The 26,462-nt window shown below is 41.2% G+C and overlaps 1 protein-coding gene across 5 annotated transcripts in view; it reads right to left on the bottom strand.

The window, feature by feature from the left end:
- Positions 1-345: 345 nt before the first annotated feature.
- Positions 346-26,462, bottom strand: part of NFIA (nuclear factor I A) — a gene marked incomplete at its 3' end in the record, with an annotated part of 398,017 nt that continues 371,900 nt past the window's right edge. For all 5 annotated transcript variants that reach the window (XM_079919085.1, XM_079919086.1, XM_079919088.1 and 2 more), the window contains one exon: positions 346-7,673. In XM_079919085.1, the coding sequence (XP_079775211.1) occupies positions 7,656-7,673 (18 nt within the window). The remainder of the gene's footprint in view (positions 7,674-26,462) is intronic.

Genomic DNA, 26,462 nt, shown 5'->3' with positions numbered 1-26,462 from the left:
GGCTATACTTGTGTTGGAAAACCTATTAGACCCTTTTCCTGGTGCCTGCCTGGGGCCCGAACGGATGCAATATCTAAAGCACTTAGAACAGTATCAGGCCCATAGTAAGCACTATGTGAGTGTGAAGTTTTGCATCTGCCTAAGTAGGTAAAAAAGCCAATATGGCCCATGAGAACCCTGTGAAGGGCACAAGGTGTCTGACATCCATCAAGGATCATGCAAACGCCATGGTGCAGAGAGACCGTCTGTCTTCCGCGGAAACTCCAATCCACATCCGTAACTGTCACTCAAACACCGCCACCCAGGTATGATTTAAAGCAAATGATGACACAGCTTCCATAGCATTAGCAATTTTTTATTTTCCTTTTTTGTTGCATAGGAAATGCAGTACTTGCTTCCAGTAATTGTATTGTAATGTGAGAAGGTGGTAGCACTAATGGTTGAATACAAGAGTTAAACTAATCCACACCAGCTCAAAAAACCTGTGGAGATTTAGTTGAATAAGAATGGACGCCCACAGTGATTCTCAACCAATTACAAATTTTCACAGAACACAGTCAAACTAAAAGGGTATCTATGAGAGTCAATACAAGTATACTAGAGGCACAGGGGGCCCGGCTCATAAAAAACAAATGTCAAGCCAACTTATTAACACGGGGGTGTTTAGTGTCACAACAGCTCTCTCATCACTGGAAGTGTTTAATCCCCTCCCCGCACAATTTGAAATGAAAAAAAAACCGAGGTATCTTGAGCAGACAGATTTCTAAGGGTGGTGGGAAAAGCCCCCGGTGAACTATGTTCCGGTCAAAGGTCAGGGCAGTAGGGGAGGGGGTCGTGTATTTGCCTTTGAAAGTCTTCCTTAAGGACCTCCTAGAATCTGCTAAAGCTCCAGCTCTGGGTCTAGCTAGTACCTCAGTGGTGATGCTACCAAATGCCTCTGCAGTGCAGAAAGGCAGTCGGAGACCAGGGAGAAAGGCAGCTCTCTCAAGCCTCCATCCCAACGTAGCCAGTGGCCTTGTGGCCTTCGGTTGAGATGTTTGAAAAAAAAAGTGCTAAATTATAGACTATTACTAAAAAAAATTAAAAAAATAAGAGTAACACAAATAGAATCAAAAAGGGAAGAAAGCTTGTGTTATTTTAAGAAGCTGAGCATAAAAACAGCAGGAAAAATAGCCCCATTCATTGGACACCATTTGTCCTTGAAACCACCGTGGAGAGACACAAGTTCACATCGCACACGCTGGGGAGTATTTTCCACCCTGAAGGTGCTCTGGTTGGATTAGAGGTGGCACTTCTACCACATATGCTTGTGGTCCAGACATACTTCGGAAATTGTGTTTTTTTAATTAAATAGATTCAGGAGTCCACAAGTGGAAATTCATGATGCATGGCACACAGGCAAGGTCCTGACCCCCACATGCTGCTGCCTCCCCCATTACCATGCTCAAGGGCAGGTGGTCCCCCCTTATCTTTCTGAGCATTTCTGGTATCTGCTCCCCATTTCCCCGGCCGCCTAATTTGATTATGTAACCCTTTGGGGCATAAAAGGCAGATCAGTGCTGGCTTAGGAAAAAAAAAAAAATGAGATGAAACATTTCATTTGGGAAGCAAGTCATTTCAAATTTAGACCGAAAAAAAAAAATAGTTGTATTTTAAAAATCCCGTGTTAATAGCCAATTTCTTTTTCTTATGAATCGGGCCCAAAGTTTGTACAGAGTTTTATTTTTGAAGAAAATATTGCAACTGTGCATGAAACTAAATAGCCACGTGATCTCATAAAGATTTTTTTTCGTTTTTTTTTTTTTCTTTTAATATGAGGAAGTCTGGTGTGAAGACGGATCAAGCATGGGTACCTGGCTGAACACTGTCCATTAAGAAAACGTTTCAGGATCAGCAAAGCTTCAGTCGAGGGTGAAGGAAAATGTCCCTCATTTGGAAATGTCCTCGGTGTCTTCAGAGCAGAGTTCTTGAAATTCAAATGGTCGTTTTGAGACAAAAGTCTTGCCAGGGACTGATTTCTGAAATCAAACACCCATGCTTGTCCCCTAGGAAAAAGAAAACAAAAAACAAAAACGAAAACAAAAACACAAGTAATACTGAATTAAGTAAATGTATACCTCCAAAATACTGAAAACAGCCGAAACCAAGAAAAGACAGAATTTGCATTCTCAGTGAAATACCTTTAAACCTAGCTGACAAGAACCAAGTCAGAAAAAAAGACTAACATAATTTTGAGTAATATTCATACAGTTCACTAAGCATTATGGAATAGCATGCATTAATATTGTACGGTTATTTTACATCACCTATACCAGAAGGTCCTGACTGACAGACAGCGAAGGCTACCGGTGTAGAAAAATCTTACTTCAGAAGAGCAATATAATACAGATTTCACAGGCACTACATTTTAATATATCAGGTATTATGCTGGTTTTCTTATAATCCTTTCTGTCCTAAAGCTGGCATTATAACAATGACCAAAAAGGCAAGGATTGAAGTAAACGGAAAGTAGATACCAAAGTTGATATAGTTTTTCTTCAGATAGATTAGTGCATAGTTCTCATGCAGATAAACACTGCTATGCATTTACACTGTTGGAAAGCAGAGTGAATTGAGCCCAAGTTGTCACATTTGTGTAAATCATTTTGTCAGCCTGTAATAGCACCATGTAATGGATTTGCATTAAACATTAAATTGATTTCAGAATTGGTGACACAGTATTCACTACAGTTAAGTGCTATGGAATAGCTTCAATGTTACCTGCTATATATCAAAGCAATTTTCATCCCACTGCTTTTTTATTGGAAAAAATAAAAGGAAAACATACACGACACTAATTAGACGAATGCACAGCCTTGGACGTGGAGAAGGCAGAGCGGGTTTACTGTCAAACAGTAAATACATGCATTGACTTCAGGACGAGATTGGCCTTGGAAGCTGATTTGAATGAAAGCTGTGCTGGGGGGCAGTGCAGCTTTCTGAGACTGTCTTATGTCTTAGGACAGATCTCGGAGCGTGGGTGGTGAGGTGCCACTGAAGCTCTCCGTACATTACCATGCCAGTTGTGTTTTAAATTTGTTCTATGGAGGCCTGCTACCAGGAAAAAAAGAAAGAAAGAAAGAAAGAGAGAAAGAGAATGAGAGAGAGAGAGAGAGACCACCACCACTAGGGACAAACAGATATGATGCCAAGTACATTAAATGACATTCTTAGAAACTCCCTCCCCCCAAAAAAAACAATCACAAGGAAAAAAATTTTTTTTCTTAATCCAGATTTCATAAATACTTTATGACACTGTAACTACAGAGTTCAAAGCCTATGAGGATAAGGGTTCGAAAAGTGAAAGACAAACTTTTTGAGATGGGTTTTGCATCTTCTGATGGGCTGCCTGAATACTGTGACTCTGGGAAGTCTGGGTTCCTTTACACTTCACCGGTCAGAGTATGAAGAATATAAGCTTTGGGAAGTGTGCCTTGGCTTGCCCGTAGCCCACGCCTGACTGTGGGGCAGGGAGGAGCTGTCATGCCAGGGTGTGAAGAAACAGAAAAGTTAGTTCAAACCTCAAAGGAAAGAAAACGACTGTGGGATGGATAGAGCGGCATTGGAAAGAGGTCCTCTGCCCATGAATAATCAGACAAGGAGCGTTTTAGTGGCAAGGGGATGGGCTAGAAAAAAAAAAAAGTATACAGAAAAATGATATGATTTAATGTTTGTGCCTCTGACTTCAGTTCCCAAAGAAGAAAATGGAGAGTTATTTGAGGGACTTATCTTTGCCAATATTGTTAATGCCATTTGACGGGAGAGAAAAAATTCAAATGGGTCTCAGAATCAAGGGCTGGGCCTCCAAACACGGATGGCCCTCAGTCTGTCAGTCTACACACCCCAGGTAGCAAAGTCTTCCTCAAAAATCTTCGCTTGACTTTGAGTCTAAAAAGGTTAAACACTCATATTGTTGGTGTTTCTTTTTTCCTGCTTGATCACAACTGAACTACAGTTTCCTGCTGCTTTCTGGACAATGAAACATGAACAAAAATATAACTTAGTGTGTTTAATACTTAACCCCTGTTCGTTATCACCCTAGACTGCCTCCCTAATGTTTTAAAGCCTTTAAAACATTTTTTTCCTGCAAATCTGTTCAGAGTTCCCTAATTTTAGCTTCATCAAACTTAATACAACAAAATACCTTCAAAAATACAGCATACCTGTAACGTCCATTTACAATGGTTTTTCAGTAGACCTATACTTCTCAAGCATAGGAATATGCTATACCATTGAGAGAGAGAAAAAATAACTGTATTTAAATACTTACAAAAAAAAAAAAAGGAAACAGGAAAGTTTTAAACTTAAATCCAGTTCCCAAAGGGAGGGGGGGCAGGAAAGAAAGAAAAGCCATTCTATGAACGCTGCCTTTATAATGAACAATCAGAAATTTCACTAGGCTAATTTGACAGAAATTTTTCCTCATTTAAACAACATTACAAAAGTCCTGCATTATAAAATAGGGTAGAATAAATCAGTGTAATCAATAAAACTATACAACAATACAAATTACATATCTTCTGAGTGGGCAGTTAATCTCTCTCTTTGCAGTCATGACTACAACATGCTCACTAAAAACAACTAAAACTGCCCAAACTATTGCTTAGTTTGTTTTGTTTTAAAAAAAGGGTGCAATTTTATTGTATATACAACCAATTTACTGGTAATACCTTGGCTTATCGCAAGGTTCTGACAAAATGTTTGTCTAGGCTTTTTTCCCTTCACTGTGAAGCACTGAAAGCTGCTATTTTTTTTCTTTTTTTTTTTCTTTTTTCTTTTTTTAGTGCACATATGTCATAATAAAGTAATGCCCAGCTAAGTGCTATAGGGGAAGGCAAAGTATGCTGGCTGGCTAGAGGAAGTGACACCATATACTGACAATCACACCATACAACAGCGCCAAACGACTATTCAACCACTTATCAGACACATATGAAAATCCAAAATGTTTTATTTTATTTTTTTTTCCTTAAATAGAGATAACCAGTAAACAATTTTCAGAACTTGGAAGTTTAAAAACGTGCATATAAAAATGGGCATTATATACTTTGTATTGAATGTGGATTGACTGCAGTCTGCTAAGAAAAATGGGGTGTGGGAGCTGAAGAAAAGGGAAGTTGTCTTTTTTTTTTTTTAAGGCTTGCTTGTGAAAGGAACAGTTGTAAAAACAAAATTGCTTGAAGCAGGGTCAGCTTAGTGCTTCACAGTTTGACTGCTTCTCTAAGAGGAGCCCTTCCTGCGCACGTGCATTCAAAAATCACAAATAAAGTACAAAGACAGACACCTAAAACACACTGCGTCAAGTGCAGCACCGACTTTGGTCAAATAAAAAAAATAAAAGAAAAATTAATCATAGCTAAGCTTTTCTACACGATATAAGCAGGTATTGCATATTTTCATATATCTGGGGGCGGGGAGGGGAATAAAGGAAGACTCCAAATAAATTGTAAAATGCAGCAACATCCAAAATACTGATATTCTAAGCATCTACAGATCTCAGAATAGCACTGCCACTGACCACAGAGGACAATAAAGACTACTCCTATCTGCGGAACAACTAACTCTCTATTTAGTTCTAGATGTTGAAACTGACAATGGCTGACATAAAAGTCACATTTACAAAAAGTGTCTCCAAATGCTTGACTAGGGAAAAACCCCTTTCAATAGAGGAGCATGTGCAACAATTCCACAAATAATCGCTATCCAGGGCAAGGCACATTGATATGGAATTTTTGTTTTCGTGCAAATTAAGGAAAAAAAACAAAACAAAACAACATCGTTTCGGGGGGGAAAGATGAGGAGCAAAGTGTCTTCCCAAGAATTTCAGTTACTTGATTGTATAGGACAGTAGTAGAACCCTTCTGAAGGGCTGAAAAACATAGTTTAAAGGCAAGTGCCTAGAGTAGGGATTACAATATTGTGTCTTAATGCACTCTACTTTATCCTACATTAGCTATATAAAAATTAGTTACTAACACTAGAACATGCAGAGACTTTCTCTGATCAGCAGGGCTTGCCAACCAGAACGTATATATATGTATAGTATAGGAAACCTTCTTGAAGTTGCATGGGAAGCAAAGGGGTGCTTCGCTGTCTGGTAGAAAAATCACTTGCACTTTTTTTTGTTCTTTTTTTGTTTGTTTTTTGTGGTTTTTTTTTTTTACATAAGATACAGGACATTTGGGGGTGCAAACTTTTTTTTTTCCCTAACAAGTACCCTTGATCTGAATGGGCACCAGCATTTGTGTCAGTATTGGTTTCATTATTATTATTAATATTATTTTCCCATAGCCCAGTTCAGGGGCGCAAAGGTCTTTAAAATTTCTGGACAATCTCTGGAACAATGAAGTGTCTGATAACTGATAAATCCTATGTTGCCTGATACATGTAAAAATTTTCAGAATTGGCATAATCCATTATAGTGACTTCTAGCTTATAAAATTAACAGATACCATGATTTCATTTTAGTTATGTGCTTTGATAACAGAAAATAATTAATTAGCATTTAATGTAGTTAACATATTGTGGTAAAAGCACCATTAGATTTGTTTTTTTGTTTTTTTTTTTAAATTTTCCTTCAGTTTTTAAAGGGATACAAGTTTAACAATAAAAAACATAAAAAGCAAAAATAGCTCCCCTTTTTCTTGCAAGGCTGTTTTTTACCCCAATAATTTAGAGTCCTGGGGTGGAAGGACTTGAAAAACAAAAATAGAATTTTCAACAATCTCTATCTTACAAAGATATTTAGCTATCCAATGAAATTGCACTTTACTCAATTCAAAATTCGATTGTTTTGATTGATTCCTGTCAGTTTCTGTCAAAACAGACCATCTTCCCCATTTCCATGTGAATTTGTGTGTCATTGTTGAAATTGTTGAAAAAATGTTTTTTTTTTTTTTTAAATGTAAGTGCAGCATTTCAAAACTTTTAAAAAACTGAATAGTAGTAGTAGTAGTTTGCCATTTTCGGAATTATTCTGCAACGTGAGTGGATTCACTGTCCTTCCGGGCCATGTTATCTAGTTTACTGCTGACTGCTGAACCAAACCAAACTAAAAGAAAAAATAAAAAAGGAACATAACTGCGTTTTCTTTTTCCAATATGTTACAGAAAAACATTGCCCTTTGACTGTCCCGTAAGTTAGATATTGCAGATCTCAGCTACTACAAAAGACTTAGTTCTCCATGTGTCTCCTGACTGCTCAAGGAGGCTCACACCTGTGTGGGTAAATTCATGAAATACTGTGAAACAGCCGGGCTCCGTAAAGAAAGTGTGTCACAACGGGAAGTCAGTGAGCAAGGGTAGACCTTCTCCAGCCACACTGCCTAATGCTCACGCTACCACGGAAAACACTTCAAATGTTACAAAGCCCAACCATTTCCAGCACCATATGAGAAAATTACAACAGTCCCTAAAGTATTAAAAAAAAAAATCCCAAAAGGTTATGGCCTTTGCTGTTGGACCATAATGCTCGCTGTTTCCATGTACAAGTTGATTTGATTCTCCCCTTCCAGTGACAGTGAAGTTGTAACTGCGCTGGGTTGAGGATGCGTCCATGTTACAGAGTTGAGAAGGGGTCAGGTGGTCTGTCTGGTGGATGGTGGGACGCTGTGACTTTTATCCCAGGTACCAGGACTGGAAGACAAAAGGAAAAGTGCAATTAGAGGCACAATTTGGAAAGTAACACATTTTAAAAGTTGCCCTTCCAACGGTGAAATCAAGATCTACGTTAGGGACGAAGAGGGGATTCACTGGGAAAAGTAAAGGAATGACAAACAGTAAATCTTGAGACACTGAAAGTGATCTCACTCTTCTGAAATTGAAATTCAATGCCTTTGTTGGGGTTTGCCAATGTTTTGAGTGTATCTTACAAAATAAAGTATTTATGTCCACTTGAAATACATATATGGGTTTTGCAGTCTGGAGAGGGCAGCTATAGGATGGCAGGAAGCTTCATCATCTGGTTTTTGATTGAACCCTCAGCACCTAGCACAGTGTCTGGAATAGAAGGTTCTCAACAAAGAAAAGTTGAATGAGTGGAGAATGGGCGAGGGGAGAGGTTCTGCGTCATGATGAGTGTCTTCTCTGATGAATTTCACAACGTCTCCTTTTCAATGAGACGTTATTGCCACATTCTTGTAACAGGCACAGATGATCAGCAGTGATATAAGAGTAAATGGAGCTATAGTAGAAAAAGTGCTGTACCAAGAATCCTGGGTGATTTAGGACAAGTCACAGCATCTCTCTTCTACTCAATTTCCTTAGATGTACATGAGGTAGATTTTATGATGTAAAATGCTCCTCTCAAGCTCAATCTTTCTAAGATAATGTTTTCAAAAATGACATAAAATAATCATGTGGTATCAAGATCTCATCCTATTAGCTACTGTGATGTCCAAAGGAAAAAAAATGAGGTCACCTGCATAGCCCTCGTTCACGCTTCCGTTCATGCGACATTTATTTAGACCCTTCCATATACCTGCTGGGCCCAGTTACCTTTTCCCTTCATAAATCCTTAGGTGATTAGCTTTGGGCAATAGTCTGATGATACGTCATTCTATATGCTGGTACTTCTTCTATGTTAGCTAAACAAAGTGACCAATTATGGTCTAATATCAGAGTCAGTTTCACAAGTGAAATAAAGTATGTGGCTTTTGACAACTTTTCTCCAGAAATACCCTACCAAATTCACCACATTTATCATTATTCACAGAAAAATCATCAACCTCTAGCAAAAGTGAATGCTTCCGAAATCTCTGAGTTGACAGCATCAGAAAGGGTTCCATTTGGGTTGATTCAGTCAGATGAAGGCTCATCCGTGTCCAAGAGATTCAATTAGGTAAAGCAGGGACTCGTTTGATCCCAGGATAAATGGCGAAGTGATAGCTACATGGAGGTTGGGATAAGATTTCCTGGTCACACAAGCTACCTTTGATCTCCAGAGGACTTGAAAAAAACCTAAGCCTAAACCGAAAAACTACTCATCCTGTATACTTTTAGATGTTATTCTTTGACCACATGCTTTGAGGAACACAATAAAGCCTCTTGTGTACTGAAAGGAAATCATCCTGGCAAATACACACGGCCTAAATCGAACTGGACAAAAGAAAGAAGGGGGAAGAGAGGCGCGGGGAGGGCAGACTCCAAACTGTTATTTCTAGTGGGCCTCCCGGTGAGCTGACGTGGATCCTAGTTAGAGCCGAGTCCCCCTCTAACAAAAGTCTCAAACTTTGGGTGCGGCGAATAATGCTTACAATTTCTGTTCTCACACTTTCTAAGTCAGTTGTGAAATTCCAGACTTCTTAAATCTGACACTGTGTCGTAGTTCTCGAAGCAAGCACCTGGGACCCAGTGAGTCAGCAGAGGGAGCAGTTTTCCATACACAGTTTCTGGACACAACCTTGGTGCACTACAAAAATCTGCAGTGCCTCTATGCTTCTCTAAAAAAGCAAAGCAAAGGAAAAAAAAAGTTTCTTCACACATCTTACTATTCAGTGTGTGCCTTGCCGACAAGGTTACCCCAGAGCAGCTCTGTAATCCTTCACTGAAATAGGCTTTATTGATTGCTCTGGTCTATTGTTCTCTTTTCAAGTCCCCCAAGTTCAAGTTCATCCTGGTGTTACATCATGTCTGGTTGCTACGAGCAACCAGACAGACCCAGACGTGACTATCATTAGCAAGAAACCCTCCGTTCTCCTCCCACCAACCTTCCAGTGGCTCTGACGTAGCAGGCTCACTGCAAACACATTGAAGTATTTATTCTGCCTAATTTATGACCTACACAGCAAGCAAGACCCCCACTCCAAAAACCAACACTGTTGTATATTTAATTAATCTGTCTTTCTCTGGCACTTGGGAAAGTTAGACAAAGGACTAATTATTGTGTTTCACTCTCCACACTTTTCTTTTGGGGGGTGAATATTTGCATGGGAAAGAAAACTACAGGCCCAGCCTTGGCCACCACCCCCCCCCCCGCCCCTTTTTCTTTTTGCCCTATTGACATTTCATGAAATACTTTAGCTGCTTAAGGGAATTATAAAAAAAATGCGATGTGAATGTTACTCCTTCTGAGTTGGTATTCAGTAACACAAATCAACTCATGACATGTTTAAATTTAAATGCTAACCACACACTCTCAGAGTTACTTTAAAGGTTAGTTTTTAATCAATAGAAGTTGCTGACTCCTAGTTTTGGAGCCGCGCACTGCAGCTCTTGGGCTTTTGTCTAACGTTAAAGCTTTCAAACTTTTTTTTTTCCTTGGGATGATTTTAGCAATGATTTGCAGACACAGAAGGCTATTGTGCTCTGACCAGCAACATGTCACCAGAGGAGCGAGTTGCCCTGGGGTGGGGTGTCAATATGGCTCCTGAAGGCCTGGGTTAGGGGTCTTTAAGAACCCGTGAAAAAAACTTAATTAACCCTTTCAGGCCCAAACCAAAACCTATTCTCAAACTTTTTCACTCCTATAATTTGACCATTAGTCCTTATTTCCACATTACACTAATCTTCATGACAATTAACCCGGCTACTTGACCAAAGCTTTCCAGAATGGGAAGTCAGCCGGTTAGGGGAACCACACAGGGATTTTTTTTTTTTTTTTTTTGAATGAGGGCTCTTTGATTAAATAATTTATTTGTAGAGATGGCAGATAAACCATTATAATGCTAAAAAAAAATCCATCCATTTCAACGAATGTTCTCATGATCAGTTTGTGGCTGAAGACCCTCCTAAGTCCGTTACGGACGAGCGTGATCGTCGCACGTGTGTAAGCCACTCGACTTCTAAAAACTTCCATGAACTACGAATGGCGTCCAGTGAACAAGATAATGTTTGGAAAAGCCCATTTTTCTCTTGTGATGTTTTATTATAAAATCTATTATTCAAGCAGAGTGCAAGTTTCAAAACATTACTTGACGAATAATTCTGGGCATTTTCTTCTTGGAACGTACAAGAAAAATATTAAAGAAATCTGAGATTGTTAAATTGGTGGGGTTGAGGAGAAAATCACTGGGAAAGTGTTGCCACATTAAACAAAATTCATTTATGGAGAGTCAAAAAATTGTCTTCAGATATTTACTGACATAAGCTTAGGTTTCTTATGGTTTCTGCCTTCATATTTTATAGCCCTTCAATCTAACCTCCTGTATCCAGATGGACTACAAAGGAATCTCTGTCCCTTATCTGCAGTGAGTTCCAATATTACAATACAATATCAGATGATGTTATCTTGATACATTTACATTAAGGAAGTAAACACAGAGCTTTGATCTGTTTTTTTTTTCCTTGCGGACTCTCAGCTATAGTAGTTTTGGAGGTCCATAAATCCACACTCCCACGGGGGCTCGAGTTAAGTAAAATTACTCTGTTACATTCACAATTTCTACAGTTTGGGATGTGCTAAAGGAGGAGGGGAGGGGGCTGGAAGGGGGGGGTAATTGTCCTCTCTCAGTGTTCAAGGTGAAACATCAAAAGAAATCTGCAGTCCAGGACCAGAGCTCAGCTTTCCTCTTCTCCAGTCAAATGAAGAAGTAATCTCATCAGGTTGGAAAGTGCTGACTAAGGATTTAATAAAGTGCCTGCAGATGTGGCGTCTCTAAGGTATTCAACTCATGTAATGCAAAACAGCTCCACACTGAATGTGCTTATAAAATTTCATTTAACCATTGCAGCGTGACTTTTTTTTTTTTTCACCTTTCTCTAAGGAGTTTTATCACACTTCCCGCCCCTTAATTTACAGCTCCATGAAAGTTCGAATCCCATTCTGCCAGGATTCTGGAATACTCACAGTAGTCAGGTTTTATGAACCATAAACAACATCTATCCGGCTGCATCGTAAGCAGGAAGCCTGAAATGGCTCTTGGTAGCTTTGAAAGCAGTCTCTTTCCTTTCCTATGTTGTAGGGAGAGCAATTAGGAAACTGAGGTTACTTTCCAAAATTTGGTCAGGAAGGTGCCTAAGACATGGTTGATGAAGACTCAACTTCTTAGTTAACACCAAACATGCTAATGCAAATAACGACTTTTAAAAAGGCTTTTAATTACACTTTTCACTAAGAGGGCAGGATGTATATTTTAGAAACAAAAGGAAACGCAGGTCTGTTTGAGATAGCTATATTTCACTTTAACCAAAAAAAGGGAGAGAGTGCTAGGGGTGGGGGTGGGGAGGGCGGAACAGACTGTGACGCAGCAGAATCTGTTTTTCAAATTAAAAAGTTAAACAAAAGGCCTCAAGGGCAAAGTTGAACACTGCGGAAGGAGGTTGTTAATGTGGAATCCAGAACTGGGTGTGACACTTTGCTTTCTTCTCCAGGCAAGGTGGGTTATTTCAGGACATTCACACACAGAAAACAGAAACACACAAATACAGGGAGGGAGGCCTCGGGCCCCAGTTCCCACTCCTTCCTACTCCATCAGCCCCCGAAGAGGATGCTGCCAACCAGTACTGCATGAGTTGCAGTCAACGTTTTGACTTCTCTCTTGAGAAGATGCTACCTCTACTGGGTCACACTAATCCAGTTAGTCATTTTTGGCTTCCTGCTCTTGTTCGATGAGCTCAAGCCCACCGTTTAGCCCAAATGAGTTGTCCTTGGCAAATCAGCCAGAGGTCTGGTAGACGCCCCTGCCCGCTTCTAATCCAATGGAAATGGACAGGGCCTCGGAGTGCACTCCTGGTTTCTCACGTTAGTATACATCATTTGGGAGTACTTCATCACTTACATAACAAGTACTAGCATCTACTGTGTGCTTTGTATGCTAGGCTCTGGGGATATAATGAATACAACAAATACGGTACCTGCTCTTAAGGAGTTGCCCTGCAGAAAGAAAGCGCTGGATTTTAGACTTCTATATCCTTCAAGAGACCAGCTACCCTGATCTTCTCACAGTTGGATCTTTAAAAACTTATGTCATCTGATAAGGCTGAGTATCCAATGTCCGAGGGACCCGGGACCTAGTCCCACTTTTTCCACTGACTAGTTGTGTGACTTCAAGTAAGCAGGCCTCTGTCCTCTGGCCCCCAGAGGACTACTGTAGGGCCATTCTGCATTCCATGAGGGGAAAGCAGTTTCTAACACTGGCTCCTTCTGACAAAGGTGACACGCTGTACCCAGGTGTCAGTTATCGGTCTTGCCAGCCACGGGCTTTGATCTCTGCAGCCATTTTTCTTGTGTGACTTTGTTAATTAAAGAAAGCCTGTTTTCAATAACACTAAACCAAGACTTGTTTATTGTACAGGAAACCACTAAAATGTTAATGTGCAGCGACTGGCCCTGCTTACCTTTGCGGCCTTATCTTTTCACTGCTGGTACTCAACACTCGTGCGGTGTTAACCTTCTTCCAGATCCCCCAAAGCCAAATACTTTCTCTCTGCTGGGCCTTGGCGAAGGGGTCCCCCTCTCCTTGGCTTTGCTAATGCTGGCTAGTCTTTGCTGTCTCAGATTATCAGTCCCTTCTTCCAAGGGGTCTTTCTCCAGGCCTTTAGTCCCGGGGTATTCCCTCTGTCCCAGTCACTGAACTGTCATGACCTATTTTTTTCCCTCAAGAAAACGAACTGTCTTCTTGCATGTGGCATCTCCAGAGGCTTAATAAATACTGTTGAATAAAGGAAGAATGGAAGGAATGAGGTTATCTCCAAGGCTCCCAAAGCCTGGTGCTGGTTACTCCAACAAGGCATTTAGATGGGTGACTTCTGGTACAGCCGTGCCACATCCATGCTCACGCCTCATGTCCACATCTCCCCAGGTGAAGGTGCTCTCCCCAGAGAGACACAGGTCTCCACAAGCCGCCCCAGGCAGTTCTGATGGAAAAGCTCTTGTGACGGGGCCAACTGCAGCCAACTGCGGCCGTAGCATGTGCAATAGTTTTGTAACATGGACCACGGCCTACTTACTACGAGCGCAGAGGAGTTGTCCAAACCACCACTCCCTGGAGAGTGACCGTGCTGCTCCCGGCCAAGACCTCCGTTTGGTTCAAACCTCAAGACGGGAAAACACTAATCTTTTTACCCAATAAGCCATCCAGCACCTCCAAACCTTGAGAGTACATACACAATCCAATTATTCCAACGGTCGTTCCAAAGTCTGACTCTTTCACCGTATTCCAACTTGCCCTAGTGTCTGCCTCACCATCAAGTAAAGTTCTTTTTTTCTGGTTTCCCTTTACATTTTTATCAAGTAATCTTTTACCTTGTGAAACCAAAGACTTCCGAATTAAAAACTGCACTCTGGCTCACTCAGATTTGCTCTGCCGACTTATTGGAGGGCTGAGTGCACAGTGGTGAGAGGTGGGACGCTGGAGTCAGAGTTAACAGAATCCCATCATTTAACTAGTACACCATTACATGCTAGTTAAGTGATCTTAGGTAAGTTAGTTAGCACCCCTGCGTCTCAGCTTTAGACTCCGGGAAATGGAGATAACAACTTTATCAGTTTTTGTGGGGACCGAATGAGCTAATGCCTGGAAAGAGACAAGTACCGAAAAGCCGAAAGCCAGGGTAGATGGGTTCTCTAACTATAAAGTGTGTACAGGCCTTAAGGTCCACAGGAGACCTACGGGGGACCAGTTCCCTTGGAAAGGCATTGATCAACAAGGCGGCTTTCTCTCATTTAATGATATAATTTCTTAGTTAAAGGTAGCAGTTGCGTCAGTTCCATTTCCCCAGTTGCAGAAGAAAGTTCTTGAGAAAATAAAAATCTGTCTTTAATTGCGGTATTAAAATCAGAGCAGCGAAACCAACTGCACAAAAGGAATTGGCTCAAGTTTATGAAAGGCATTTGGGCCCTTGCCTTGCAAGGCTGAACTGCATGCCTTGGAAGTTGGGGATGAGGGGGAGAGGGGATCCGGGGTCGGGTGGGGGGGAGGGAAGGGGGGAAGGGGGGGGAGGGTGTGGAGGGAGGGAGTAGTCAGGCAACCAAGTGGGACAGAAACAATCCTATTTTGGTTTTTGTTAGCGAATGGCATACTACATAGATCAGAGACTTCTTATAAAATACAAACCCCCAGTGTACACAAAGCACAGGAAAATGTGAGGAAAAAAGGGAAAAACGAAAAGCAGCTTAGGGTGTGTTAACGCTGCTATTCTGTCAGCTTAAAGAGTATTTTATGCTTGATCAACAGCTCTTTTTTATTGTGCTTTTCTTTCATTCATTCAAGACATCAAAGCCAGGCACCACCAGTGTACCTGCCCTTCTGGAGCCGCTTGAGAGGGGGTCCTAATGAAGCACGACTCTGGGAGCGGAGACCCCCGTGGACACGGCAGTTCAAAGGGAATATTTCAACAATGATTACATTTTGTAAATCTTTTTATGAAAGAGACAGCTTATTTCCTGCTTTTTCATGAAAAATAGATTATCCATTAAAGTGAGCCCACGCCACGGAAGCTGCTTGAGATCTGAGGTGCAGCGTGGAGATTAGGGGAACAAGGACCCGATGAAATCGTCCAGAGTTCCTATCTATTTGCCTATGATGGCACGGCGTCTGCTCTGGGAGGAGCCCGGACGGTGCGCTGGACGGCTCTGCTGCGGAAAAGGCGGTGACCAGGGTGTTCTGAGGTTGATTTTTCAGCTTGGGCCTTGTGTCTTATTATTTGTGCTTTAAGATGTTTTTTGATTCCACAAAGTCCAGCCAAATATCAGAAGGCACCAGGCAACCCCTTTTATTGCACAAAAGTAAGATGAAAGATTTTAGTTACAGATTCATTAAATGCTGTATTTTAATGCTCTGAAAAGGGACGACCCCTTTTCCGTATGGGAAGTTAGCCATAAAAAAAAAAAAGCTGGCTCTGGGCTGAAGATACAATACAGGCTTTATTATTGGCTAATGTCAGCCCCAAAGGCAAAAATAAAGAAGGCAGCCTGGCCCTTTGTAATTTCTGATTTTCAACATTAAATAATCTTTCCCCTAGTCTTTCTTTCTTTTTTTCTTTTTTGGCGGCAGGGAGAGTTGAGGGGAACAGGGCGGGAAGAGAGTATGATTTCCTGGGGAGCTATGAAATGAAAAAAATGTATGTTTTCTACACATCAGATTCCAATTTTAATTAAATGCCTGCTGTCTAACAAGTGCAGACGGTCACACTTGGGGCTGGCCCAATGGTGGCCCAGGGAGGTAACCTTTCTGGTTTAAAAAGAGAGGCGTGGGAGTGGAGGTCGGCGCGCAGCCGAGCGTGGCCACATTACAATAATCACGCCACCGAGTGCTTCCCCACTCCTGCTCTTCCCCCAGAGCCGAAAAGCTCTTCCCAAACATGACTCAGGTTCACAGTAAATCTATCATGTAGATTTACTGTTCCGATTGTGCAGGTAGATAAAATCTGGTAAGGAAGAAAATAACATTGAAGTGAAAAGTTCAGTAATTTCAAAAATTCTCCCGGAGACCTCCTGCAAGAGAACGACAGAAGACCTGCTACTTTGCCAGAAACGAATTCCCAAACGAACCTTTCCAGTCAAGGAGCCCTTTAGGCACTGGATGGTACTTGCCCCCTGGACCCATTCCCACCCCCGCGGGTAACCTCTTTGCCAGGCCCCGAGCACAGGTCTTTGCTTCGGACCTTCTCTGTTCCCTGTCCAGGGTCCTTCCTTCTGTCCTTTCCAGTCCCAGTTTCCTGCCTCCCTCCACCCACCCCTCCAGCCAGTCTCTCTCTCTCTCTCTCTCTCTCCCTCTCCACCTGTGTTCGATCCCCCACAAGAATGACGGCAGACCCCCACTCTCTCAAAGGCTATGCAAAGCAGCAGCCCTCCCCACTCCATTCACTGGATTAAGAGGAAGGAAGAGGGCACACTCAACTGCAACCGCAACTACCCGCCTGGCAGCCGGGACGGAAGCTTGTGTATTGAGCCAAACAAGTGAGGCGCAGAGGCGGGATCAGGACGGAGCGCAGAGCAGGTTGTAGCATCTCGGTTCTCAGATTCTTGAGAGGAGAGAGCGAGAGTACAGTAAGATACAACTCAGCACCGGACGCTGAGGCAGGGGCCTGGGTTCAAGTCTCGGCTCCATCACTGGCTGCCCTGCGATTTTGGCTGCTCTGATTACACTACGAGGATCCCGTTCCTACACTTTTACCTTCTGGGAACACCTGCTCTTCAATTGTATGGGTCCAGGAGTCATCTTTTCCTTGTTCACTGTGTAGATGTGATACTGGCAGGGATAAAACTGTTCATATCCCTCACTGAGGTTAGAAGGAGCTTGACCATGCAAAAAGTCAGAGACCTAAATTCTAGTCTGTGTGACATCAGGGGTCACAACTTTACGTATCTGCAGAACAGGCCTCAGTATACCAGTTGTTATAACATTATTATATTATTGGGGGGAGGAAATAACAAACATAGAGACAGAGCTTTGAAATACTGGCCTAAAATGTAAGCAGCATCATTAAGGGAGGCATTGGTGTGATCTAGATGTCACCCGACGGGGTTAGGGTTTCATCGGAGCCAACTGCCCTGGATAGAAATGGAATGATTTCCCCAAGTCCAGTCAAAGTTCTTACGTGACATCCCTGAAAGCACAAACTAGGGATCAGTGAACAATGCTTTCCTCCTCCTTCTGAAAATGTGGTAGGATTTAGGGTTTTATGGCAACAAAACTTGTCTTTGTTAAGACGTGACTTGCAAAACAAACCCACATGGGGGAGTTGGCAGTTTCAAATGACAGTACTTTTTTTTTAATGCTGAAACAGCAAATGCTTTTTATGTTCAGATTTTTTTCCTTCTATATTTGTAGATTAAATTTACAACTAAGCAATATTCACTACTACAAACAATTAGACTCTTCCTGAATATTCTTCCAGTTGGAAGCTTCTTGGTAGGGCTGGGTTGGGGGATTGTGCAAAGGTGAAATCCCACAGCATGAAGGGTCTCTGTCAAAGGTCTTATCAACGATTTGGACGTGAACGTAACATATGGGATCAACAGAGCTACTAGGCTTCCCTGTCAGGAATCTATGCTTCTGGGAGAGAGGTAGTACCATTCTAACACAGAAAATTTAATTCATTTTTACCTTTTAGTAATGACTTTAAAGATGGTGATTTCATAAGCAAAGATTCCTGAAGACATATTTAAGACTGTGTCATAAAATCAAGCACGCAAACAAAATCACTTACTTTGTTTTCAGATGAATTCTACTTGGTAGTGCTCTCCTAGTAACTGAGATTTAAGAACAAACTCAGAACTCGTGCACACAGTGCCGATTTGGAACAGTTCCATACCTATCACTTTACTATATTTTAATGAAACCAGTTACAGATTGGATGATGTTTATGTGTTCTTTGGCTTTTTAAATACGCTTTTCTCTTGTTAAATCACCCTATGGCTAGGAGATCCCATCGTTCACTTTGCAAGAATGGTGGCAAATTCAAATGACACATATTAACTTTCTTTCTGATTCTGCGATCACAAAAATCTTGCAAAGATGCCACCTTGTGCTATCCTAAAGGCAGTTCAGTTAAAAAAAAAAAATTACTCGAAGACTTTCTTTTCTTTTAAAGAAGTGAATTGTCTGAGCTGAAATATGGCTTCCTGTTCTACTGCATCAGCTTTCTGTGTTGTTCTCCAGGAACAGGTTTACAAGTTCAAGTTCAGGTTTAAACTAAATAAAACACTCCTCAGGAGTTTATAACTGAGCCTCATTTACATGTGCTCCCTCTGAACTCTACCGGCCTCTGTACACTAGTTTCCAAGGCTTGGGGGAGGAATGTTTTACAGTTGGAATCTGTACTGCTTTCTCAGGCATTTTAGACTCAGAGGCCAGGCAACAGCAAGCTTCAGTTAGTATTAAAAGTTTCCTCAGATCTACTATAAAGTCAAAGAAAGAGGGGAAGAAAGACAAGGCCAGGCCTGGAAAACTGAATCTTCTTAATTTTCCCGATAAGGCTTTCGTGGTAACATTCCAGTTAAAAAGATTCTGGATGCAAATTCTAGAATTCCATAGTCATGACTTTAGATTTCTCTGAAATCATTTTCAACTCTTTGTGGAAAGTGGTCAATGCATACTTATTCTCTCCAAATATAAGACCTAGGGTTTGTGTAAACTGGTTTTCTGACTTGAAAAATACAGTTAAAAAGTGTTATGAAGATAAATGCCCCCAACTCAGAAGGGACTCCTTAATATGTTTATGAAAAAACCTAAGGGATTTTTGAGGTCAAAAAGATCTCAGGGATTTTCCAGCCAACAAAGTTACACTAGAGAGGAAGGAATGGCTATTTTTGGTTTAGAAGCTTGAAGGGTTGAAGTAGGGCTTCTGAGATGCTCATAGAAATCAATCTGGAGAGAACTGGTTTCCTGGCTGACTGAGATTAAGACTCAGTTTCCTTGCTAAACAAGGGTCCTGGAGTTCAGAGAAAGCAGTGATGGTCTTTGTGGACAGAAATGGAAGGAGAGCTGGACAAACAATACCAAGAACTCTGCCACTCAACTTCTCTGTGAATTTGAGTTTGGCAAGAAAGTGGGTACAGCAATAATAAACCAATGCTTCAAACACCTGAGTGTTACTCTATAGCATCTCGGCCCTGGAGCAGTTTCCTGATAGGTGAGCATACCCGGCACTGCAGGGTGTGGCATGCCCAGTACTCCAGCTTCAGCAGCTGCATCCCTGCACAGTGACAGGTGATAAGTCAGATAAATAGCTCAAAAGAAAGCACTGCTGTGGGGATTCAGAGAAGAAACTACCTGGCTCAGGGAAGATGGACTGAGTCCATCGTGAATCTGGTCTCAGTTTGTGCCTCTGATTAAGAACACCTTCCTAGCACCGTGGTTGTGAGGATGAAGTGAAATAATACATGAGAATATGGAAGCGTTTTGTCTTTTAACTTAAGTTAAACTAAGCTGTTAAACAAAGGTGATGCTTTTTTTATGTATGTGTCTTCCTTTCTGACATGGGGAAGACAGAAACCTCATCTCTATATGCTAGCCCACATAGCTTCTTGGCCTGGTACTTAATGGGCAGTCACTTTTCTTGGATAAATACAGTAACAGCCTGAGTATGCTGGCTATATCCTCTTTTCTCTCAATCTCTTGAACTTAGCCTAGCTCAAATGCTAGACGCATTAAGGATTCTTAAAAACCAAATTAAATGTGAATATGCGTCCAAATAAAACCCTTTGCTATGAACGTAGTAAGTTTCTTCTATTGGATAAAGACATGAATAAAAGTAGAATCCACACAGATGACATTCTGTAGAAATGAACGATAAAATTAGTTTCTTTGGGGGCGGCAGTTAACTTATGACGACTGAATGAAATCAGGACTCACAGCCCTGAGAGTTTCTCTGCCTTTGGCCAGGAACAATTGGCCAAGCTGCAGAAAGATAATAATTTGCATATGTGATAGTCTCTACTATACCATTGGTCACTCATTCCCAAATTACTGAGAATCACATGTTCTTTCCTTTGTTAGTTTTTGTTTCTCTTCTTTCTCATAAATATCTATCCAATTTTGACTCATTCCCCACTATCCTTTGAACTTCTGCCTTAAAGGTTGTTGCAGGAAACAAAGTAAACATAACTGCCAATGTCATTTTTTTTTTTTTAAGTAACTCTGGCAAAATGGTGGATGGGAGGAATTCGATACTCAAATGCTTTGCAGATTTTCCTGAGGATTTCATCTATCCATGCAGCTTTGAATTCTTCTGAAGACAAAATAATTTGATAGTTGACCTGACAGTTCAAAAAGTTTTACATTCATCAGTGTGTTGGTAGACTGATGCAGATCTAATGTTATTTCATTCATGCTGAATCTTAGGGCAAAACCGTAGTCTCATCCTTCAGCAATTGTCTTTTAGAAACAGAGGCCACCAATTTGGAAACATGCTTGTTGGATGGAGCTACATGAAAGGCACAGGATGAAGAGGGCAAGCAATTGCCTGAACACAAATTAGGCCCTTGGAGAAGCTGCCTTGTCTCTCCTGCACCCTTAGAGTTATTCAGTGGGTACCATGCCTTATCTTACTACGGAGCTTAATTCTGTGCCTGGTTCTTATTCAAAGCAAGCAGCCAGGAAGGGGTGCAGAGGGACAGTCCAGATTTGACATCACTGTCCCCAGAACTGAGGAACACTAGAGAATTCCATAAGCAGTGTCATTCTGCAGTTCTTGTTTTACAAAGGTCATTGTGATGCAAGGCCAAGGGGAAGAGCCATGCAAAGAGCGTTCCTGGAAGATGGTGGGGGTGGGTTAAGGGAAAGGATTATGTTATTAGGAGGGAGGGGTGAAGAGAATTTGGTACATCTTTAGACTTTGACAGGAAAAAATATTTGGGAAGAAGCCAGCAGAGAGATACAGTCTGGCCCTAGCTGAATGGTAATGATGGAACTAATAGCAACATTGAGAGCTATCCAGATACCAGAGAGAACAACTGGCAGATATTAAAATCATTATAAGATGTGAAATTATACCTCTTGCTGCGTCATTATCACTACATTTCATAATATTTGTCTAGAAAAGCACACAGAGCCTATCAGGTTAAATTAATCCTAATGATCAATTTCAGTTTTTATTCTAATTAAACGATTTCAATTTAATTAATGTGAGCACAGAAATTAGGCAAAATTACAGATGTAAATGTTGAACTTTAAATCAAAGGTCCTCCCTGCTCCCTGCCTCCTATAAAAGTACCTTAAAATATTTGCCTGTGAAAGTAGATGGGAGTTTTAACCTTTGTCTGCACTGTGAAAGACAGAAGTTAGAAAAATACGCCGCCGAAAGCTTCCCTAGAGCACAGACAGAAGCACAGGTTTAAAAACCACCCATGCACACCCACACCCACATGCACACAATACTAGGTGGTAGTGTGTGAAGATAAATTCTGCACGGTGAACTCTGGAAGTATATGCTTTTGTTCCTCAGGATTCCAATGCACTTGGGTCAGTCTAATGGATATTGAACTTCTATAAAACACCCCTGTAAAATAGAAACTGTGCACCCATATCCTAAGCCACATATTAAACTACCAGTGCTTTCCCTCCCTGGTGTCAGAAACCCTGCCTCTCAGACCTGCTTTGCCTCTGATTAGCTGTGTGGCTTCACAAGTCGTTTCAACTCCCTGAGCTTGGGCCCTCTTGTTTGGAGGGGCTGTTTTATCAGAAGTATACACACTTTTTTCCAAAATGCACTTTAAGTCATATCTGAAAAATGATGGGATGTGGACGTGACAATCTTTAAGAAAACTATCGGCTTCAGGATTCTGAATTTCTGTAACTTCCCAAAATACAAGCATCTTAAAATGGATTTGAACATGGCATGGGGTACCATGTGTCTGAGTCATCCTATAAACACCTTTAAATAACCTTTCTTCTCCCTTAATAAAAATTCAAAGGAGATGGGATCCAGAGCTCTACAAGCTTGAAGAAGAAAAAGGACCTGTAAATGGATTCTTTTGCTACAAAGAAAAGAAAAAGATGGCAAAAATATGAAACAGAAAAAAAGATAATGAAACGAAATGCATGTTCTTTTTTTTTTTTTGTATTTAAAAAACTTGTCCTGGTGAATCATACTTAATAACAGGTCTGTAGTGTCATAGAGTCTTGGTCTTAGAAGAATGTTATATGCAGCGTAAGGTTCTATGTTATTTCTCTTATCCATAAGATAGCCACAACTTCTTTTCCCACAAATAAGCCTTCATCCACGAGCCCTCATCATGACTTGTTCACAATTGTATATGAGAATTATTTGACAGCAATCAATCCACTATTATTGTTTGGGGACATTAAAGGAGAACAGCAGAGTAATTTAACAATATAGTTGATTAGTGTAATAGTCATCATTAAATTTAGTAGTAATAGTGGGATTTCTCCTTACCTTGGTTAATGATCATGGACAATTCATTTCTTGACTGCCAGTGGTAGAAACGGTTTTTAAAATATTAACTCCTGCCCCTTGGGAATGACACTTAGCCCATCACATTTAATTTTTGACGTTCACTGAACAGCATGATCCTAATCTTTTGATTTTATCATCTTAACTAGGAAACATTAAAATATGGATTGACTCCAGTTGGCAGGAATCTTTATGTTCTTTTCACTAAAAAAGCTATAAATCCAATGGTTGACCTTTTATTTCCAGGTCACAAATGACACCCACTCACTTTTGTCCATTCACATAGGATTTATGTTAGGGTCTACAGGTATAAGCCATGAAAGTTGAACTTTAATGAAATGTCTTTCAAAGATGTGCACTTAACCAAAAATGTCCCACAAAAAATTAGCGGATGGCCTTTTAAAAACATCTATTATATCTTCAGGTTCACTGCTGGCTTCAACTAAGTCTATTTTTCACTTGTAGTAAGTTTCTTTTAATAGTAGCATTTTTCTGAGGATATAAATTAGGCTTGTGTTTGGGATGATAATAGTACCTTAGTTCCCAATTTAAGTTTCTAAACTGAAAGAAGATTTCTGAAATGTTCTCTCTACCATCACCATAATTCATCTATCTCCAGCTGAAAAATGTTCCTTGTCGTTTTTCACAGAATCAATTGTATTGATGGGAGGTGTTCTGTGTTGTCAATCAGGGAAATGTGATTTGATGGGACCCCAAAGCAGTGAGATGGGGGAAGGAATACCAAACCTGCTCAGGTCCACGCCATCTGAGTGAGATCAATGTTTCCCATAATACTCTTCCTGTCATGTAGCGCCCTGTCACAATTAATAATGTAGAAGGAGCTGATTAACTTAAGTAAAGTGCTCTCTGCTGTGTAAACACATAAAGATCTATGAGGCAAAAAAGGGGGGGGGACAGGAAAGAACAAAACGTCATTTTTATTTTTCACGTGGAAACGTTCTCACTTTCCATTCTTCTCTTGTAACAATTACTGCACCAGCCATTCTGACGGAGTCGATAAATTGATTTGGGTCTTGATGCTGCAGCAAAGCAGACTGATCTGAGACACCATTATCTGCATTGGAGAGAGTGTGTGTGTGTGTGTGTGTGTGGTGGGGCTGCACTTTGGTGGCAGAGGGCAAAGGGGCAAAGTCAGGAAAGGCACATCAGCATTGTTCTAGATGGGAAATTAAGGCTCTAACACGGAGTTTCTGGAATGGACAGATGCACGCATGTGTGTGCGCATGTGTGTGCATGTTACGTGTGTGCATGCGTGTGTTGGGAATGGATGGAGAAAAAGCAGCCTTCAACTTGGCTAAAGGATGCAGCCTAAGTAATACAGTATGCACCACTTATTTAAGTCCCCGCGGTATTTCAGTCACTCACAGCCATTTGCAATTCAATGAGGATCACCACCCCATTAGAGCCCGTCATGTCAGCTGCGTATCTGACAAAATAAACATTCAGAAACTGTGCTCCTAGGTTCATAACTTGTTTTTTGCACTGGGATTTTTTTCTTCTCTCCCTCATCCAGAATAAGGTTTAATCGTTTTTTAATATGAAATTATACCATACATAGAAACTCTCCATATACATTCCTCAGTGTATTTTTCCTCACAACCAGAAACTGAAGCTGTTAGCTGAGCTTTAACTTGCTCCTTGGGAGTATGCTAAGTATGTTCTTAATAAATAAATATCATTCCACTAGCTAGTGAGAGAATTAATGGCACAGTTTATGGAAAATGGACATGGGAGGATGGAGGGAGAGACGACGGAGCCCAGGGGAAAAATTACCAGATTACCTCTGTGGTTCTCACCATATTAACATTTCTATGTCTCTACTGGCAATCACGGGTCCCTGGTCCCAAAGATGAAGGAGATGCATCCTGCCTCACTTCTGGTGCTGACAGAGGTTCCATTCTAAGGAGTGAAAAGGCAGCAGCACACGTCAGCTTTCCCTGTGCCAGGGTGGGTGCTGGGGGCTTTACATTCTAACCATATTGAATTTTCACAAAACTCTACGTGGAATGCACAATTAATGTATAATTTTAAAAATGTGACATCTAAGGGTCAGAAAGGCTAAAAATTACCCCAAGGTGACTGTGGAAGTCTGCTCAGGCTGCCATAAAAAAATACCATAGACTGAGTGGCTTAAACAACAGAAATTTATCTGCTCACAGTTCTGGAGTGGAAGTCCAAGACCAAAGTTCTAACTGATTTGGTACCCGGGGAAGGTCATCTCCCTGGATTGCAAATGGCTGCCTTCTTGCTGAGTCCTCACATGACACAGAGCATGCTCTCTGGTGACTTTTCTTTTCTTTTGGTTAGCTGCACTGCGTGTCTTACGGGATCTTAGTTCCCCGACCAGGGATTGAACCTGGGGCCACAGCAGTGAAAGCACTGAGTCCTAACCACTGGACCGCCAGGGCATTCCCTGTCTTTTCTTAAAAGACCACTAAACCCATCATAAGGGTCTCACCCTCATCTAAACCTAACTACTTCTCAAAGGCCCCATCTTCAAATACTATCACATTGGGGGTTAGGGCTTCAACATATGGAATTGGGGGGGGGGTTACAATTTAATCCATATGAATCATGTACTGAGATAAATCAAAATCAAGTCCATCTGGCTCCAAAGCTTCTATTTTCTCTACTATGTTATACTGCCTTGGAGAGGAGAGTACCTCATGACCATAGGTCTTAATGCTGCTACTACCTGCAAAATCTCAGACCCCATGCATGGTAAACCAAGCTAAGTTAAGGTTTCTTCACATATAGAGATCCCACTGTGCCCTTCACCTGCTTCCCATCTCCCGCAGAATAAAGTCCAAGTGCCTTATCATTGTATAAAGGCATGTATGTATTCACGACTAGACCCCGTTTAACTTGCCAGCCTCATTACTCAACATTCTCTGTCATTTACCTTACATTAACCAACATATGAAACAGAATTCTCTGAACACACACCACTGTTTCTCTGCATGTGCTGTTCCCCTCTCCTGGAATGGAACTATTTCTGTCTCCTTCCAAACTAGCTCATGTGAAATCTCCTCTAGAATATCTTCCATGAATTCCCTGCTTCTCCCCCGGGTTAATTATCTACTCTCTGCACTACCTGTAGATTATACATACTTCAACTGTTTCCCTTACCATACCTTACTATAATTTGTTTACTTTTCTCCTTAAAAGTCTGTGAGCAATGGATGGCAGGGATTGGATCATATATATCAGTAGTACCCTGGTGTGGTAGTTACCAGGGATATAGTATGTGCTCAGTAAATTCTGGTTTCTTTTTTCTCCCTAAGGACAGCTGGTGAGTGGGACAGATGAGCTAGGAAGCCAGATATTTTGACTCCTAGTCCAGTGCTCATTTTACTCTACCAAGATGCACTACAGTCAGTTCCCTTACTAGACCTTGCCATTGTATTGTCCTTCCATTCCCCCCACCCCGACGCCTGGTACTTCTGCTTCCCCAATACACATACATAACACTTGGCCATAGATCCACAGAAGGGAGATTGTACTTCAGAGGGGCAGAACCTGTGTTCCACGAAGGCTGCCTTAAATTTCCTTTAACATGCAGCATATCCAGCCTTGGAAGGCGGTGTTGGGCACTTCCCACATCGT

This window comes from Stenella coeruleoalba (assembly GCF_951394435.1).
Source record: "Stenella coeruleoalba genome assembly, chromosome: 1".
Lineage (NCBI taxonomy): Eukaryota > Metazoa > Chordata > Mammalia > Artiodactyla > Delphinidae > Stenella > Stenella coeruleoalba.
Note: the sequence above shows the minus strand (reverse complement) of the source record. Positions and strands in the feature narration are given on the sequence as shown.